Source organism: Sitodiplosis mosellana, unplaced genomic scaffold (assembly GCF_009176505.1).
Source record: "Sitodiplosis mosellana isolate CC-2019 unplaced genomic scaffold, AAFC_SMos_1.0 Smas_scaffold_3, whole genome shotgun sequence".
Lineage (NCBI taxonomy): Eukaryota > Metazoa > Arthropoda > Insecta > Diptera > Cecidomyiidae > Sitodiplosis > Sitodiplosis mosellana.
The window spans coordinates 7,127,258-7,148,443 of NW_022595246.1; the positions used below are offsets into that span (position 1 = coordinate 7,127,258).

Below are 21,186 nucleotides of genomic sequence, written 5' to 3' on the forward strand. Positions count from 1 at the left end.
TGTGGAAATATAAAATATGTTCTTTAGCACCCACCAGAAAAAAGAAAGAAGAAACAAACGGGAGGCGAACAATCACAGGACTCCATTGTGCAAAGTTGATATTTTCTAATGTTTTGGCTTTTGTGTAATTTGGTTCCGTTATTCGTCTGCGGTTTTATTTTTGCTTGCATTCTTTCTTTCTTTCTTTCGTCGTCTTCACTTTGTGTTCAAGTGAATTTCAGTTTGATGAACGCGCTGCTGGAGAATAAAAAAGAATCCCAAACGCACGAACATTTGCCTATTGCGCACACGAACAATGAAATCAGAACAATTTGAAATGCAAAAACGGCAGCATTTCTGTTGAATAATAACAGAACAGAACAGAAAACGTCGAGAGAGAAAAAAAAAACCGACCCAACGAAATACTGACGCTTGTTCAAAAATTTAAAAACAACCAAATGAATGGTGGTGAATCTTGGCTTGTTGTTTGCGGCAGCATGCATACTAGTTTGACTCTATTTATGTTGGAAATGAATTCCAAACATCTGTCTGCGTACCTCAATGTCTGCGACCACAACAAAATACTACACATCAGCTAAACACTACCTTAACTACTACTGCCGCCAGTCAAACTCTCTCTCTCTCTCTTTTTCTCGCTCGCTCTCGCTCGTTCTCTGCATTTCGTTCTAGTTCATTTATTATAATATTCCATGCCACTTAAATCCGACACAAACACATGCAACCCATTTCTATTTATGCAGTTCTAAGCTAGATGCATGGCTTAAATTTCAACACCGTCTTTCGTTCACTCTCTCACCATTTCCATTCGAAATGATTGTTTCAATGTGTTTTTTTTAATGCAAAAGGTTTCCTTTACCGAGCAAATTCATTCAATGGACGGTTTGTGCTAGCGCGCACTCGTTTAAGTTGTTGTTTTTTTTCCAGCGGATTGGAAACAACAATTTACATTTAAAATAAAAAGAACCGTTGAAATACTAAGCGTCACCGGAGAGAGCCTTTGAAGTGCTGAATGCTGTTGGTAAAAAAAAACACATTTCAAAAACTTAGGGTAGAAAAAAACCGGTTATCTATTGCATTGAATAGTGTTGTTAGCCCATCGGAAAGGCAAATTTATTGGAAGTGCCAAGCATTTGATTACAGTTTATATTTGAAAATGCGGAGGGTGCTGAAATGATCCAATTTAATCTGACCAAATGTTGCCACTCGTTTATTGAACGTACACATTCGGCATGCATCTTTATGGTGTTGAACATTGTAAATGGCTCGGTAATAAGAAACCGGGTTGATATTCAACCGATTAATACCTTAAGCAATTGATACAGAATTGTACACATTGATAAGGACACCCCCTGCATTTGAAAAATTCCAGATAACAAATTCACGCAGATTGATTTTTAAAGGGAATTCGTCATGCATGGCCGTTACTTTGTAATCGTTACCATTCAATTGATGCTTGGAATGTTTTATTAGTGAAACCACTATGAAAATTCATATTTCAGATGGATTTCGGTGTTGGTTTCACTAGAGAGATTATTACATTGCATTGGTGAGGCTATTTACAATGCAAACTCATAACATTGCCCCAATATGAGGCCCTCAATTTAGGAATTTCTGAGCTAAGCTGAGCCTCAAATCAAATTCACTCAAACTGACAAGAAAATTATCACTATTTCAATCGATATATTCGGCTGGTTTCATTTTGCGATGATTAAATCATTGTTGCGATGACACAACCGGTTGCTGGATTGTGAAACACGTAAAAGCCTCAAAAGCAAGGAAACTGACAACCACCTTAGTAACTGATCTTTGTATTGTTCACGGACTCATATTATATGCTTACAACAACATCTACCCGGAATTTCATTGAAAATGTACGTTTCGTGCAAATGCAGCCACATTGCACACATCGTCTTAGAATGAAATATATCACAATCCTTTCGAAACTTCATGTGAGTTCTGAATTTATGATTGACACACTCTTCAATCCATTTTTTTATTTTTCTACACAGATAATAATACTCATTGTTCAATCATCGTGCTTCCGTCGATTTTACAATAAATTGTCGAAAAAAAAATTCGTTCGTGTTCCGGTCGAGGTTTGTTGCTTGATTGAGAAGCGAGCGCATGTGTGTGTGTGGTATGTGTGGTATGTGTGGTGTGGTAATGTGTCGATTCTATTCGTTCAACGTGATTGTTTGCCATCAGAAAAACAAAAAAAATATTGTTCAGTCTCCAGAGAATAATAGAAAATTATGAACGCAACCATAATCATAATTCATCACGCACATTTACTACATCGCCTATACTTTTTGGCGTATTTACATGATGGTTGATTTATCGATTAAACACAAATGCAAGGCGCCGCGTTCACGAACATGCACTGCACAAAAAAAACTTTTCTCTCGCTCTTCATTCTGTTCGATGTGTTTGTGTGTAAAATTGAAAAAAAAATTCCACTAAAAACTTGTGATGCTTTTGAATTATAGAAATGGTATCATAAACAAGAATTAATCGCAATCATTTGCCAGTAATTACTCTCGTTCAGATAAATACGCTATTGCAACCCCTGGCACAACCTCCATTGGGACCGGCATCAACGTTATATAACATTCGAATGACTTGTGTGCCTGTGCATTTTTGAAAAACCGAAAATTCTACGCAATTTCATAAATTCATGTGTGAATTGGTGTCAGTTTGTTTCCTATTCTTCAATTTCCTGTTTCTCATTCGCTTTCAATTTATTCTCATAATATTTTCCATTTTTCTAAACAGTCTTAATCCGAAATGGGAACCAAGCAGCCGCCATTCTCACAATATGTTTTTGTTATTGCTTCGCTTAGTTCTCGTGAAGAGCCGCGGCAAAGAACGCAAAATCATGCCCAAACTCATCAATTTTACTCTTGGTGGCTTCGGGTTTTTTCTCTCTCTTCTACTTCAGTTTTTAATTGCACTGCAACACCATGGCGCATAACGCAACAGCATTCATGTTTCGAAATATGTCTTCACATCTATTTGCAGAGCATTTTATGGATGTGAAAGCAATGTTTTCATTTTCTTTTTCTTTCGCTCCCTCAGATGCTTTGGGAAATTTCCTCGGGAAATCATGCGCTATAATTACTTTTTTTTTCTTTCTCTTCAATGCCAAAGAGTCGACGATCGTTTGTTTATTTTTGTCGCGAATGAGCTGCGCACGCTCCATGGACGCATATTGAATTCAGTGAAGCAAAATAATAGCAGTTTTTTCTGATATTTGACCCGCTCTAATGTGTAAAGTCTTTGTCGATAAATAAGGAAAAGGGAAAAAAACATGGAGCGATTGGAAAAATAATAACAAAAATTTCCGTTCGATGCAATAATAATTTCATCATCGTCTAACGCTTTCGATATCGCGCGCGACGGAAGCACGCCGAGGAAATTCGAATTTTTCACTTGAGTGGTGCGTGTCTGGCGATGATTAAATTCAACCTTTTGGAAATGGTATGATATTTTCCGTCGTTGCCATAATATAATTCAATCATTCAATAATCAGACGATGGCAATGTGACGAGCCTGTAATCAATTCCACACTGAAATTTATTAAATCAACACCCTCCCGATCAATCTGAAGACAGTAAATAAAAAACTCTTTTTTCATCGAAAATCTCTATGGAAAATGGGCTATCATTAATGGAATTTATATACATGAATTGACCAAACTTTTATCCAGTTAATTCATTGAAACAAAGTGAATCGAGTCAATTTAATTAAAATCGTAATTTTTCCACCCATTTTTTGTCCATGTGTCCGGTGAGTTTTATTCCTCTCTTTCTCGATTGATCGATCGATGCGAAGTCGATTGTCTCAACGTTCAAACTAATTGACTGCGAACACAATGAAATCCTATTAAAAATGCACAATACGTGATATGATTAAAACGTGTCACGTTATTTGTGTATGTGTCGAAATCCATCAATCAAATATATCTCGCCATCTTTTTTTTCCTGCAGCGATCAACGAGACGCACATTTGTGCGCCAATATTTTTTTCATGGCTTTTTGCAGTGTTCAATTTCACTTTATTTAAATAATTTGTCATGGTGAATTTCATGGGATGTGCATCGCAATTTAATGAATGAAAAAAAGGCAGCAAAGAAAGAACGAAATCGATTCGATTTATTGCAAACTGATGGTTCATCCGGCCGGATCTTTTTTTCATTGGTGTGTTGCGAAGAAGGCATCCAAAAAAATGATGGAATTTCTCGATATTACCCTCTCGAACTCAGTCGGCCATAACTCAATTTTGCGCGCTCAATATCGTCTACTTTTTGTTGCGTTTTTTTGTGTGAAACATCGATGCGGATTACTGGTCATTTTTCATCCACAATTGTAATATTTAATGAAAACAATGCGTTAACCAAACGAAATTGATTGTTTGCCTTTTATTCCACCCGATCGTATGCACCAAAGAAGTTTGGTGAAATTTAATTATACGCATATAGTGATTCCTTTCGCTTGTAAACATGATGTAATGCAATTGTGAAAGTTTACATAACTTATCTTACACACATCCACACACTGTTTGCTGTATTGTAAATTTAGACTTTTGTCATTAGCACATCGAACTCTCTGTGTATGCTAGGCTTCGCGGTTTGGCTAGGCTTCGCGGAAATTGATTTATTTTTCGCTCACTTTTATCGTTCATCGAACGAATAGCTATATTTGAATGCAAAAAAAAAGACTCACAGCACCCAATGGAATCATTTATTTATGGAATCGCTTCGACGAAACTGTGAGCTCGTACAAATGAATCTTGTTTGTATCGATCAGAAAATGGATTTTCTAAATTTAACTATGCCATTCACTTGCTTACAGTATCTCTGTCTCTCGGAATGGAAATTTTACAATGCACAAAATTGTTGCGAGCCTTTAAATCGACGGAATTTTCTCAGAACCTTTTTTAATCGCGCATTGTAAAGTTTGTTTAGCGATTGTGAAAGCAAATTTTCACTCAACACTTGCAAACACACAATCGATTTTTTTTTTCGTACTTGAATGGATTTCCATCTGTTGTACGCTACGGCGGTGCAAACAAGCGCACCATCGATAAATAAACATGCTTTTGTTGTTTTACGCATATTGAAATAGTGTCTCTCTCTCGCTCTTACTCTTGCTTTCCCCGATTCTGTTTGCATTTTACTCAAATAATTTCAGCAAAAAACCGAGAGTAATGACAGCAATTTCATTGAATTGAAATGGTCCACACTGCACAGTTTTGTGTTGATTTTCAGAATGTTTTCCTTGATGAATGATGTTTGTGGCAACGAGAAAAAAAAACGTCTGCCATCATCGTCAGCTCGGACGATCCGGTGAAATTCTTTCATGAACAACATTGCCTAGAAGATTGCTGAGTCTCAAATTACAATACGCGCTGCACTGCACAGTTAATAAATAGGTTGGGTATTCTTTTATTTTTCTGCAACACATGTGTGTTTACAGTTTAGCAATGCACATATGGTCCAATCACAAAATACTCTTCGTTTACATTTCAGCTGCTCTGGGGGCTTTTGGTTTTGTCTACACTGAAACACAACAACAAACCGATTCGAAAATGTTTCATTATTTTGAATATAATGTAAGATTATGTCTTCCGTAACGATGTTTTCTTTCTGTCGATTTATCGATGCCAGTTCATTCGGATGCAATATGAGTGTGTGTTATTGTACGACCAAGAAAAGTAAATATTAGCTTTTGTTCAAACTTCCTGATGAGCGACGAGACATTACACTTGAAGTGGAAATTTGTGTTTGGCCAACGTGAAATCGATATGACAGTGAGCCCATTCCAATTTGCATCTCAGTCAGTGCATTGAATTTTCGAATTTTCAATTTCCGTCTCAGTGTCGATCGTAGCCAAGTTGGTCGTAACAATTTGAACCAGTTGCACAATTAATTGAGCAAGAACTTCCCGAAACCAACCAGAAATACTTTACATTGATCCGCAAACACTCGATTTATATCAAATTATCGTGATTTGAATTTTAACACGTTTTTGCCATTGAAAAAAAAAAACCATTCACACACATAAAAACGAAAGGTTCGATAAAAAAAATGTGAGTCAAATCCACCATTTGATATTGAATAGCGAAGCGTCTCTCTTCTGGGGCAAATTTTTATCAATGTCGATGGTGAAGGTACTTAAATGCATCTGTTGTGTGTAAAAGTGTGTGTGCCGAAAACGAACAAATTGGAATTCAACACTAAGGCACCATTGAAAAGCATCCGTTATTCAATAATAACGACGACGACGACGAGCAGCACTCGAATCAAAATGAGATATTGAATATGAGCGCTAACACACAAGTACGCATAATGATCATCACAACCCTCTGCCGAAAATCGCCTTGTTTATGTGTGTAATTTATGAGTTCGAGGAACTGGCAAGCGTGGTGTCAATTTTTCATCATAAACTATCCACACGCTGTAGCAATATTTCCGCGTGCCACAGAAAAAAAAACACAAACACACACACAACCATCGATAGCTGCAATGGTGTAAAAGCCGCATCGAATATGCAGTCAATTTTCTCTTCCGAACATTCGCGTCGATCTCTGTCGCTCGCGAAGGGAGCGCAAACCGGAGGAAAGAAAAACTGTAACCAAGTGTATCTATTATTCATGTCAAAAACTAAATTGATTGTTATACAATAGGCGGTTAAACGACGTTTTGATATGAGTTTGACAGTTAGCACCCAACAACGGCCAATGTCTCTGGTGAGTGAGTGCGCGTTTGAGACTCCTTCTATTTGATTCGGGCAAAGCAAATAAAATAGTAATTGAACCGCAGGGATAAAGTGATTATTGAACGACGACCGAAACCAATCGACAGTGTTCATTTGCTGGTAATGCTTTTTTTATTTTGTGTTACCGCTTCATTTGATTATGGATGACTTTTCGGTCGAGTTTCGATTTCGTGCCTATTCCCTTGGTCGAATGCGTCGGCACATGTCGATTTTTATAATTACATTGACTTTTATTTAAACAATTCGATGGCATTTGTGGTTTTATCGGAAAACCCCAAATGATGCCATTTTCGTGCTGGGAACATGTTTTCGTGAACCATGCTCTCGTTCGTTCGCTCGGACCGATTGGACTCATCCATGTAAATAGATTAAAATAATGCAGTTGCTGTATGCATGTGTGAGTGTGTTAAACTTTTCGTGCGGTTTTCGATTCATTTCCCAATAAATTGCGTCGTTTTGACATGAACATAATTATAATTTAATTATCGTGCATCAGATTCAGGCAAAGATGTCATCCCGATGTGCATGTTGCGCCTTTTAATTGGATAAGTTATATTTTATACACAAAATGATTATAATCAATATTGAATACTGGAAAATTTAATACATATTCCAATGAACGGGAGTTCGGCAAAAGTTTTCAGTTTCACCAAGTGTTCGCTCGTCGTCGTCGTCATCGTTCAATTCGATCTTTTATTTATTGAACAATACAATAATTAGTTAGAAAATGGAAGTGCTTTCAAATCATTTAAACTAGCTTGATTCGATTGAAATCAGTGGCAGTATGTGTAGTGTGTACGCTGTACGTGCTCTCTGTGCGGTGCGAACGATGTGAAGAATGATATCGGAAACCGAAATCACATGTGTCATATCCAATTCCGGAATAATGGAAGCTAAATATGTGCTTGTAATTCGAAAATTACATGTTAAAACACGGGATGTAAATTCAATATATACCCCGACAACCTCACCGAAAACATAAACATATGTCATGGATGCTGCATTTTAACACCTATCCCATTGTTTACGCTTGAAGCGCAAACGCTTTTAACTTGAAAAACTTGGATTTTATTATACGCCAATATTTAACTCGATTAATTTAAATAGATGTTGCAACGCAAGTGTAAACTGTATATGGTATACATACCAGAGAGAGAGAGAGGGAGCGAGAGAGAGAGAGAGAGATTTATGAAATCGCACCAAAGTGATTTCAAACTATTGAATTTATTGTTCTTATGCTTGTCGATTGTTCTAGCGTTCTGTTTACCACACAGAATAAAGATGAATAGCGCTACATTTGAAAATACAATGAAACTTTTGTTGTTTGCTTTTGCGTCTATTCTTTGGTTTGAGTAAAATTGCAAAATAATTATCACCAGTTGACCGAAGTCATTTGGGTGTTGTGTGCGAGAGAACGTGCTCGAATCGCTATTACTTAATCACCCATTAGGACTACAATGCATTGGCTATAGATTGTGGCATTTCTAAGGCAATTTCATTAGAAAAACGACAATAGAGACCGCTCGACAACTGTTACACCTAATAATGATGAATGAATAACCAGCGCAAAGTGAAATTCCCACATGAAACATTCGAGTTAGAACTGAATAGAATTCATGCGAAAGCGTAAAATGAAAGAATATTTGTACAACGTACGCGCACATTGTCGTGTGCCAGATTGTTGTGCCCAGTTGATAAAACAAACAACAAAGTAATGCATTCACCATTCGCCTCATAATCTTGATGCAGTTTCTTAACGTTTATTATATTATGATCATCTTTATTTACACCGCATCAAGCTTCTTGGCTGCACACACACTTGGCGTTATGAGCATTGTGTGTGTGTGTGTTTCTGTTTGTTGCAAGAAAACCAAACGACCAAAACTTAACACAATCTGTTAAAATCATTTGCAAAGTTACACTAACAACGCAACACATTTCCCATTGCTTACCTTCTACTTTTGTTCATGCAAAATGTAAACACTAACGAATGAAATTTATTCGGTTTTATTACGGGAAAAAAAAGAAGAAAGAAAAGAAACGAAATAAATTCATTTGTGGTTTTCGTAAGTTTTGGCTTGTTTTTGGTCTTAGTTAAATTTTAATATCGCGCGCATCTTTTGCAAAAGAAACTCACCGCCAGGGTATTAGCGTTAGTTAGTTGCCAAAAGTTTTTGCGAAAAAGACGGATGCAATTCAACTTGCAAAATAAGTTCCAACTGAAAACTGTATTTTAATTAAAAAGTGCAATTGTTTGTTTCTGTTTTGTGTGGGATATTCAATGCCATATGCTGGATGTTGTTGCTCTTGCTACTGTTGCCATTTCAACTATTTTTGTTGTTACTGCTATGTGGCTCAATGAAATGCCGGTTTACCGCTGAATCGGTAATTTGATCTCGCTAATTTGATTGGATTGCTTTCATTGTTTCCACCAAAAGCATCAAAACAACGATGTTTCCCAATTTTCATTGTCGGTCCAATGTCTTCTTACGGAATCGGAAATTCATCTCTGCCGACAAATCGACATGCATTTAAATGTGATTCTCATTCCTATATATAGATATCCAATTTCCGTACGGCTATCATCGTTTATTTATAGCCCGATCAAATGAATGGTTGCCGGCCGATATTTGGCATGTTTACAGCATGCGTACATGGTATATATTCAACCATTTCGAAAATCAAATATTTACTATTCCGTTGGTTTAAATTAATTTTAAGGAATTGGCTATCTGTAGCATTCAACAAGCAATATCGTGTGGTCGGCCAGTGAATGTAGTGCAATGTTGCATTTGCAATGCAAATCATTGCGAGAAATTCTCTAGAAACAATGGTATTTGAATGCAAATCAGCCTCAAACATTTATTCACATTTCGAAATCGAAGCGATGAAATTTATCGATGGTTAACATCATTTTAACCATTGCAAATGTACTGCAGGCATTGATTAAATGGCGTGTCAATGATAAATGTAATTTTAATGCAGAAAGAAAATCTGTGCACATTTGAAATTAATATACCATTTGATTTTGAGTTATTACATCCACCGAATTTTCTACGAATTTTGTGAGCATATTTTGTGTGGTTGTGTTGCGTCAAATCATCATCGGTTTGTCAAAACCAATTCTTAGAAAAGCAAGAGTTCGAAACAGGAACAAAAATGTGTGTCCGAAAACAGCAAGTTCATTGGAATGCTGCAATGTTTAGCAAACAATCATTCGAGTTCATTTTGGATTTGTGGCTGACTGTAGCAATGGTTTTTCCCTGAAAACTTTGTGTATTTGGTGGTTTCAAATCAAATATTTGAACAAATTGCCCGCTGTTGTTTTTATGGCATTTTCAATTTTGGTTGTGCTCAGTAGGAGCTAGTTGTAAAACGGCATGTATGCAAAGTTTGTATGTTTGCAAGCAAATCGACCGAGTGAGAGTGTGCAAACAAAATAGAGAGAGAGAAACGATCTGGCGAGCAAAACGAATGTGTTTGAGGCTCTCGGCATCGAAATCGAAAACATTTGATCGAATTTGTAATGACAAAACCAAAGCAAACATGTAAAAGTTTTCCGAGCCAAAAATAAACGACAAGAACAAAAAGCATTGAAACGAATTCAAGCATCACCAATTTCCGGTCTCTCTTGAGGTTTTCTGGCTAGTTCGTGCACACTGTGCTTAGCTGTGCTGTGTGTGTGTTTGTGTTTGTGTGTACATGGGCCACATACTGTGTGTGTGATGGTACAAATCAAATACGATTTTCACGATTGCCGCTTAAAAATGACCGAAAACCAGTAAATCAAGTAAAGAAATCGCGATGCATACCAATGATCTTTCTCTCTTTCGCCAGCCGAACGGGTGAAAAGAGTTGAACAGAAGAATAGAATTGAATGAGAGAACAGACATAGTGTGTTCCCATATGTGTCAACTGAATGGTTTGAATTGGATTTTCGGAAATCACTTTCTGGTCGGAATGTACAAAAATCTCAGTGGATTTTATAACACTGCACAGTCGTATGCGGTCCAACCGACAGCCGTTTAGTTTCAACACTTTCTCAAAAAAAAAAAAACAAGAAAACCACCATTGATGTTGTCTTGCAAACGGGTGTCGATTTTCCACAGCGATGAATTAACACTCAATCTGACAGCTTACAACGAAAAGAGAGAAAAAATGGTTGTTTGCTTTCCGTTTAGATTACCACAATCAATGATGACGAGATAGAACTAGCTGGTAAATCATCTTGCGCGAATAGATAGAGGAAATTGTGGGTTTAAGTTACGTAAAAAAAACGAATTGACTCATGCTAAGCCAATTGTAGTCATAGTCATCAAACGATTTTACTGCTGAAATTGAAACGTGTTGTGAAGAGAGAGGAAAAAAAATTGGTACGTTTCATGTGCCAATATTGTGATTTAATTGATGGAATCAAGAGGGGGACACTTGACTCGGCTGTTGGGTGTGCTACTGTGTTGACAATTAAACATGAGCGTTTAAACTGCATATTACATACAATTAGATACAGACTGTGTCCAATGTCCATCGATGCAGTTGGCGAATTGGATTACTCGTCGGCATTATCTAAGCGATAAAACGGTTAAACTGCAACGTACACTCGCCGTTATACCTCATGCACCGCGTGCTCATTTACCGTTACATTTTTTTCCACTCTTTACCAATGTTGTTGGTGTTTTTTTTTCTCAAACAGATTTGTTTTTTTTGTAGCTTTATTTAGTACTCATTCGTGTAATTAATTTAATTGTTTTCGTCATTTTTTTCTCTCCCTCTTTTTCCCATTCGATTCTATAGATTCATCACAACAGCTTCAACCGCCAAGATTTACGACGCAACCATCATCGTCTGGTTCGATAGTGAGTGAAGGACGTACGAAAATTTTACAGTGCCATGCGTTGGGTAAGTGCACCAAGCATGCAAGCGTGCAATTCAAAAACCGTTTTCTATACATACACACATATTCAACCGAATTGGTTTTTTTCTTTCTCTCACTCCCTCGACACACTTAGAATGAAAACCGTTGTGTGTACGTAGTACCATCATCGAAGTGAACGCATTTGCCATAAATTTAGATTGGTTTAGTCATAGTTTTTGCTCAAAACATGAATTGCACTTGCAATCGGTCGTTCCAAAATGTGAAACAAGATTAAAAGCCCGTGTGGAGAAACAACTGTTGCGCTCGAGATTTATATACGCCAATCGGGAAAATATGGATCTTGTTCAAAATCATAAGCTCACTTTGTGAGTGTGTGTGTGTGTGTGTGTGTCTTACGCCTCGTGAGATGTTTTCAATTAAATTTCTAATTGGTTTTTGTGTTTGTGTGTGTGTGTGCAACAATCTTGGACAAATAACTTTTCCACCACATCTATACGTGTAGCATTGTTTGGGAAAGTGCCCTGGATTTGCAGCATATACAATTTCAATCCCCCAATGCATATGCTCTGTGTATGTGTTCATTTCATTCATCGCTTGTAAATATTTGATCATCTGTCATTCACTCCATGACACATTCAAATCACCAGCGCGCGCAACAATGCAAAATGAGTCCAACAATTCGAAACCGAATGCAATGGCCACTTTATCATTTATTCTGACCCGAAGGTGAAATATTTACATAAATCATTGTCCATTCCTCATCGATATGCATACATTGTTGCTTTGAAATGCGTAAGTGAAACGATTAGGCAGATGATTTACTTTGTGTACACACACACACTCAGCAACAGTGTACAACGACTCGTTGGGTCGAATACAGCCGATAAACTCGACGACCTTTCCAACGAGGGAATTGCACAATGCAGTAGTCTAGTCTTCAATAAATCTTCTTCTATCATCGAGTTCGTTCGACTTCTTTTTTATGCTGATCTTCTTCTATTAGAACAAAAAACTTGGAGTGAATAAACTTCCGAAAACAAACACAAATTGAATGAGAGCAAATTAAACACATTTCCGACTCAATTTTTTTTTCATCAAACTGGTACATCGTAAGTCGTGATTTGTTGAACCCGGACAAAAAAAAACACATAACATTTTCGTCAGAACAAACAATTTACGCAATTATGTTACGACCTAACACAGTTTGATATTGTCATTTGGACGGGAGGAGAATAAATTTGAAGTTACAACATTTTCGGTGATGAACGAGTTGTCATAACCTTGGAACCTTTTACAGCCATTGTGCAACTCAAATCGTCGACGATATTTTGACAGACGAAATTGATGAGTTTTAATTTGTCACTGTCGTTGCTGCCGATAATCTATGTTCTGTTTTTATTGTGCTGTAGGTGATAATTGCCTCGTTTTCTTTTACCGTACTTCTCATTCCAGCACGAAATTTAAGATCTTGGATTGAAGATTAATTTAAGTCGTATCTTAAAAATGTTTCAGTCACATCACAGTCCATATTTGAACTCAAACTAAACATTTAAAAAAACAAAACACGAAATTGTATTGCCAAAAAAAATGTTGATGAGTATTTTTGAGGAAAAAAAACACGCATTTAGTCGTCAAATTTAAGGAATAGTTGTCACGATTTTTCGTCGACTGAGAAAAATACCGTCGAAATTCCAGCATTCCGAAATAAATCACAGAATGTGAAGACGCGAAGTGATGACAGCACCGATTCAAGATGTGCGCATCGTGCGCTTTAACTTAAACTTAACACGGCGAGAGTTCAGAACTTCGAGCGAGTAAACAGCTTAATAAGAAAGTTCGACGAGTGCAAGTGCATATATACATCATACGGGGTTGAATCGTGATGATGTTGATACGCCTGTATCACATGCATATGCCCGCGCGAAAATTTATTGCAAAATAATTGAATGCAACTTAAATTGGTAGTTTTGAAAATCTGATTAATTCGTACCTGGGGCTAATTTAACTTGAAAAACGTGCTCGAACGTCATTTTCATACCAACCAAATCTTAAACACATACACTCTCTCTTTCTTCGTTGTATGCACGGCGTAGGTGCATGGCATTGTTTGCGCTGTATCGCAAAAGTTTCATTCATCAATCCAAGAATAAATTATGTAATTTGCATACAATAATTCTAGTGCATAACGCGTTGCATTTCTCAAGTTCCACACTTTTTCACTCGTCTACAGAGCACCTTTTAAGGCGAGCAGGTAGTGTAAATATGTATGCATATTTTCGATTTCTTCCAGCGAAACTTATAGAAAACTGCATGAAAATTCAATTTTTTTTCCATTGGCTCGTGCTCTTCGTTGTGCCACAGTAATAACGCTCATTTTTCACTGTGTGATAAACTATCGCAGCATTCCTAGAACACGGGCTATGACGACGATAAATACAGAGCCTTTTTTCCTCGCTCTCTCGCTTCTTCGAAAAATCCCTCGTAGTGCATTGGCTTTTTGCACAATTTTACACAACATTCATCCATAAAAATGCGCCGTACAAAGTGTATGAATTGCAATTAACGCTCTTCTATGCATGCTGCAGTTAACAGCGGGCTGTGTGTGTTAGTTTTTTTTTATATTCGACCAGGCAATAAACAACCTCATATTTAATGCATATTTTCATTACAACCACTCAATGGAATTGCTTCAGATGAATAGCATTAACAGCGAGCGCGAACGCGAACGCGAGCGCGAACGCGAAAAGAACGCAATTTTGCTCCCCTTTACGCTATTTGCGCGCGTTTGAAAATTTGTCAATTGCCTTGTGAACGTGTACAAACCCTTCTACGTCTTAAATTCGAGGCGGTGTACATTCTTTTCGATATAACTTTTACAACACCCGCAGCAGCGGCAGCGGCAGCAGTAGTAGTTTGATCGATGTTCAAAATGAAGACTGCATCGCTTTGTGTGGCGAACAAAGAACGGCAGGAAACAGAACACGAGTCTAATGGCATCATTAAAGCCAAGCAAATTTTACCTCGTGACGCCGCCGTCTCCAATGCCAAAGATGCTGCTGCACAAGTGAATGGGTAACGATTCATTAGAATTGTAAGCAAATGCGTGCTTCGAGCACAATCCATTCTCATCGCATTTGAATATGTTCCGTCACCAGCTGCCACACAGTAGCAAACAGAAAGACGCGAAGACCAAAAGAAGAGAATAAAGAGTGAAAAAGAGAAACAGATGTAAAAGTAAAGCATATTTCCAAATAATGTGAATCGATGAAAACGACACGATATATTCCAAATAAATGTCAAAAGATTCTTTTTTGCCAAGCACACTTTTTTCTTCCCCGTATGTTGTGCCACTTGTCACATGAGGCTCACAAAGCAATCTCTGTGCTCAATTTGAATTATTCACTTCTTGTTTGTTGGACGGATTCTCTTTTTACTTCTTCAGCCATGCTCGCTTTTTGTGCTCCTTTTACATCTTCTTTGCTCATCTTTTTTACACACTTTTTTTTTCTCGCTGGGAAAATTGCATTGACATTTTCTTCGAAAGATGCACTTTTCACCATAGTTCTTTTTCGTCGTCGTTGTTGTTGCTGCTGCTGCACGTCAAGCAGAAAAACACGTAGGAATTGTGCAGCAGATATTTCAAGATTATCTTTAACAAAATAAACTACATTTTCGTACACACACACATTTTCTCGATTCAAAAAGATTTCAGAACTATTATTCGATTCGTTGTGTACAGTTGTAAACTTTCTTTTTATTGGCTGTTTAACGTTTTATGCTCATGTTTCGCTTGCCGAGAAACAGATGCTGTGTACGCTTTTTCAGATTCCACTAATGGAAATTGTAACTAAGAAGAAAAACGACGTATTCAAATGCATTTTGACGATTATGATGACGATCATTTAAGATTTATTCATTTCTTTTACACTAAAAGCAATCATTTTTGTTTTGTGTTGGATCAAAAAGATTCAGAGCAATTCATTTGGGGCTGCGGAAAAAAACTACTTGTCGTTTACTAGCACGATTTATTTTGTCGACCCACCAAATTGCTCATTCGCTGCCGAATAACAAATGAACTTTTGGCTAAGAATTGAGTTGTTCTATCTCAAACAAAGAATAATGACTACTTTTTTCCTCCGATTCCAAGTACAATGGAGAAAAGAGTCAAACGATTGCGTAAGAAGAGTTTCAAATTTAATTAATGACTTCACAAACGAAGAAAGAACGAAATAAAAACATGCGGAAAAAGTGAACGAATTTGATTTATTATTTGTGGCAAGTTTTGCAGTTAATTAAGCACAGTGAGTCTTTGAGACGATTTCGTGCATTATGCTAAGTACTTTATGACTTTGATCATGGGAAAAATGATCAATAATCAAGTTTTTTTTTTCCTAATGATATGTTGTCACATTAATGAAATTTGAATAATACTCACCGAAAACATACATGTGTAGTAAGCGAAAATAATCGTTGCAATAGAACTTAATTTAATGGACCAAGCATACACACACACATACACACATTCCTACCAATGTTTAGTGCTAAGTCGACGATAGGTTAAAAGCCAGCGAGAAATTTTTAATGGCGTTTTTGTGTTTGACTGTGTAATTTTCGTTGGCAAAACTTTAACATCATTATCACAGGAGAAATTACACGGGCCATAAAATGGGAGAGAAACAAACATGCGTGCGGAAGATTGAACAACCGAGAGAAGTAGAAAAAAATACAACGAACAATTCTCTTTGACTACAATTTTCCATCATCATTGCGATTATGTTATTGAATTTTGCGGAAGACACACCGTAATCATATGCCCGTCGATCCGAACAAAATCGAATTTTGAGAATGAGTTGGTTTTGTGTTGAAAGAACCACATTTACTTGGTTGCGTGTGCCTCTGTAAAATTGTTTACACTTTTAACACGGACAAATGTTTCTTTTGTTATTCATCTTCATTATTTTCCAATTCATTATGCGCGTTTTTTTTATCAAGCGCTTTTCTTCACCGAAAATGGTTTCTTTTTCTCATTTAAATCGTTCGTTTACTCAAACGAATGAAAATGAACGAATTCTTGATTATCTTAGGAAAATGAGCGAAAAAGTGAACTAAATTAACAGAAAAAACACAACATAAATACATACACACACACCCAACGATTACTCAAGCCGATGGTTTGGACGTCATACGCTCAATGCACACGTTTCATATGATGATAATCGAAAATACGAGAGCCAGAGAGAAAGAACAAAAGCAACAAAAGAATCGATTCAGAAACTCCAGCCACAAATTCACAGAACTTACTGAAAAACTCGACGAGAGAAAGAAAGAAAAAAAGCAGCAACACATCTCGAAAAGTTTCTTCTTTTATTCTAGTCATGTATCATCATTTTTGGTACGCGAGAGCAGCAAAGCAACCGCGTCACGCTCACTTGATTCGATATGCACTAGAAAGAAAAGGAATAAAAAAAAACGAATAAAAATCACTGGCCACATGTATTTTTTTGGTATGATAATACACATATGAATCGCGTTCGCCCTTCGACCACTGATTGAAAAAACAATAACAAATAGAATCGAAAAATGAAACACAAATGTGTGATTTGTATGTTTTTTTTTGTTTCGGGTCAAAGTAACGATGATGACGACTGGCTCAAAAAGATCGCCTGAAAGAAAAGAATGACCGCGTGTTGTCTTGTTACGATGCAAAGTGTGACGGTACACGACTGAGTGATGCAAAGATGTGATGATTGTTCGACCGTTGACACGGCGCATTTCAATGTTTTCAAGTCTAAGCGCCTCGAAGATTTGATATTTTTTTCCTCTCTGAACTTCAGCGGTTTTGTTTACATTTCGAGGAAGTCACGGCAGCGAAAGTACATAATGTGCTGAGTTGTAACCCATTCGATTTCATAGAATAAAATGCCAAGAAAAAGAGACGTTTAATCTGTTTTGCCTGTATTTCACCGCGCTCGCTCGCATTTGCGACTCGCGATGGATGGAACATATATACACAGACAAAAACAACAAATCGTGACTTTGTTGTGAAATCACTGTCAAACAAACCGATAGAAAATTGCCGATTTGACGACCAACTGAGCGAACGAAAACGATAAAATGACGTGCACACCAAACGTTAACATTTCCTATTGAATTCTGAAAGGTTCGCTCAAATGCCATCCGGAGAAAATTTTTGCAGAAGAAAAAAACTAAATTCCACACGAAGTCTCAACCGACGCTTGCGAATGAATTCGTTCCGGTCGATTTGATCGAATAATGTGAAGTAACAATGGCATTGAGATGTCAGTAGCTGAAATGAAAACAATTTAGTAGCTCGATCCGTTCACTCTCAGCGAAGAAGATCGCTGGAATTGTCTTTCCGTTGAATCACAGCTCAACGAAACACTGAAGCAAGAGTAGAGAAAAAAAACAAAGAAAAAAGCAGAAACCAAAGCAAATGAAGCATCATGATTCTAGAACACTTTGTACGGTTGACTTGATGATTTTTAAACAGTAGCAATTTATTAATGAAATTTCCGAAAATCATTATATTTTTTCTTTCTATTTTCTGTGTGGCTAAACCGTTGTTTTTCTTCTCTTTGTTCTCCAAAAAATTAGGTTATCCACAGCCGATGTATCGATGGCTTAAAGATGGAATTCCAGTGACCGATTTCTCAACGGGTCAATATTATCGTATACCCAATACGAGACGTGATGATGCTGGCTCTTATCAGTGCATGGCACGAAACGATGCTGGAACGATATTTAGTGAAAAAATTGATGTAGTCGTTGCATGTAAGTAACACATCTAATATACACCACCCAATCTGAAATTAGCTGAGCAATAAATATAAACACTCAAAACGAGTGCGTTGCATGTCAACAGAAAATGAAGGTTTTCGCAGGTTATGACTGTGGTATTAATTCGTTGGAAACATAAAATACGAATTAAAAACGACGAATGGGTTGTTTGTTCATGTGTTTGGTGTTTTTTTCTTCGTCTAATATGTTTTTCTCTCTAATATTTATTATTTGTAGACATGGGAAATTTCGAAGATATAACAGAACGACGTGTATCGGTGGAGTCAGGTCATCCTGCGATTTTGGATTTGCCACCAATTGAATCGATACCACCACCGTCGGTGACATGGCAAGACGAAGAGCATCAATTGAAATTCGATATAAAATATGCGGAAACGTTGAAAAATCAATTGATCATTTTGAGTGTGGACGAATCCGATGCGAAATCCTATCGAGCACGTGCAATCAATACGCAACTTGGCAAAGAGGAAAATAGCGCTTTCATTCACTTAAATGTCAGCGGCAGTGATTCATATGATGGAGAAATTGCACCGGAAATTATTGTGCATCCTTCCAATCTTCGATTGGTTCGTGGTGAAGAAGTGTCACAGTTGCAATGCATTGCCAATGCACGACCGCTGCACGAACTCGAAACACTTTGGCTGAAAGACGGCATTCTAATCGAAAATACTGGAATTGCACACACATTGGACGACCCATGGAACCGAACTCTGGCTTTGTTGACAGCAAATTTAACCCATACTGGCCAATATACCTGCCAGGTTCGATTGCGTAGTGGCGGTTTTCCCACAGTTACATCGACGGCTACAGTTACGGTGCAAGAGCCACCAACCTTTTTCTCACCACTGCGTACGGAAACACTGGGCGAGTATGGGTCTACTTTGGTGATTCCTTGCGATGTAATTGGCGAACCAACGCCACATGTTACATGGTTTAGAAATGCCGATGCATTGGACATGACCAGCGAACGGTAAGGATTAATCGATTTCTTATTATTGAGAATAAAAAAACTAAAAAAATTCTTGAATTAGAATGGAATTGGAATAAATGTCTCTGCTAATTGAATACACTTCTAATTTCAAGTCAAATTGAAAAATAATTGTGTTGTTTCAGAACTGGTTAATCATATCTAAATTTTAAATTATAGATACATCGTTCAAGAAGATAACTCATTGGTGATTAAAAAACTATCGATGGACGATTCGGCGATGTTTCAATGTCTTGCCTCGAATGATGCTGGCGAAAAATCATCATACACTTGGCTTCGTGTAAAAAGTATGTAAAAACATTCCGGCATCATACTATAATCTAATAAACCTTATAATTAAGAAAAACCTGGAAAATTAACAATTGGCACTGAATTTAGCCTCATTTTTTCGGGATTCAAATTGGAAAATTCGCAAAATTAAAATGCACTAACTTTTTTTTGGTCAATAATTTACTCTCATGGGATTTTTCAAGTCCATAACATTAACCATGACATTTCTATTAACTTGTGTATTAAATTAAAATGCTGACTATAGACAAGGGTGCGTTTGTCGATAACAACGCCAGTATCAATGAGTTGTCCACTAATCATCTAACAGTCGATAGTAATGGAATTATACGAAATCGAAAGAAACGTTTTGCTCAGCCGCGCATTATACGTGTGCGAGCATCGTCGTCAGCCACCGCATCCAAATCTTCGTTGTCATCCATTTCATATGATTCCGCTACTTTATCTGGAACGGGTCACGAAGTAACCACTAAAAATCGGAAACTCAAAGGATTTCGCTTTGATTCAACCACTTTGCCGGGCTGTAAGATACTAAATGTCAATCAAAAATGTCAATGCATGAAATAGCACCAGAGGAAGAGATAGCACATTCCTTTTATTTCGCTGCATCACATTTTATCTTAATCTCCATAATTAGATAGTTGCAACATTTTATTTTTGCATTCAATGTTAAAATTCACTCAATATTTATTCCATTTTCACAACGCATTTCATTTGCACATACACACTACCACTAATCTATTGTTCATAATCGCACTCATTACGATCACTGCTTTTTCTGTGTGTATATTCTGTCTTTAATTAAATTTCACATCACTTTTTGTCGCACTTTCCAGATTAAACGAATGATTTAATGCACTGTGTATTCGCTGTACATAATTTGAAAAGTTGGCTTTTGTTTCAGTTGATTGTATTTTTCAGTTTGTCATTCTCCAAGCTGGGCGAGCGACCAAGCGTGTGTGTGTGTATAAATCCTTTGCATCAAGTTGGTCGGGCAGCTACCAGAAATGGAATGAAATGTGGAAACATATTTAGTGATGTCTTTCTTTTTCCCAGGCACTTGTTTCTTGCTTCTTCTTTTTTTTTGCTTTGCACGTGCGATTGTGAATGGCAATTCTCTGCTGTTGCTGCTACTGTCATTGCTACTGCTGCTGCCACCGCCGTTCAATTTCCGTTGTGTGCATTCTCTTGCTTTGTCTCGATAAAAATCCAACAGTGTCCATTTTTCTCTTCGGTTCCGTCTGTTTGCACTTCACCCGTGTAAGCTCATTTTCTTTTTCTGCCATTTCGCTTTCGTACGTTTTGATTTGCAGTGAAATTGTTGTTTACATTTGTCTCATTCATCGTTTTGCCTCGCATGCAAACTCTCTGACAATTGTTTTCTTGTGTGTGTGTGTGTGTGTGCCCGTTCTTTTTTCTCGCCTGCCATTATTACCATT

General features: G+C 37.2%; 1 protein-coding gene across 12 annotated transcripts in view; it reads left to right on the top strand.

Annotated features, from left to right (window-relative positions):
- The window catches only part of LOC129566417 (protein sidekick), an 84,158-nt gene that overhangs the window by 51,687 nt on the left and 11,285 nt on the right, over window positions 1-21,186 (top strand). For 6 of the 12 annotated variants that reach the window (XM_055442320.1, XM_055442321.1, XM_055442319.1 and 3 more), the window contains exons 2-6: window positions 11,571-11,675; window positions 18,268-18,444; window positions 18,688-19,441; window positions 19,619-19,746; window positions 19,995-20,270. In XM_055442320.1, the coding sequence (XP_055298295.1) occupies window positions 11,571-11,675; window positions 18,268-18,444; window positions 18,688-19,441; window positions 19,619-19,746; window positions 19,995-20,270 (1,440 nt within the window). The remainder of the gene's footprint in view (window positions 1-11,570; window positions 11,676-18,267; window positions 18,445-18,687; window positions 19,442-19,618; window positions 19,747-19,994; window positions 20,271-21,186) is intronic. The other 6 variants (XM_055442325.1, XM_055442329.1, XM_055442327.1 and 3 more) reach the window with 1 other exon arrangement.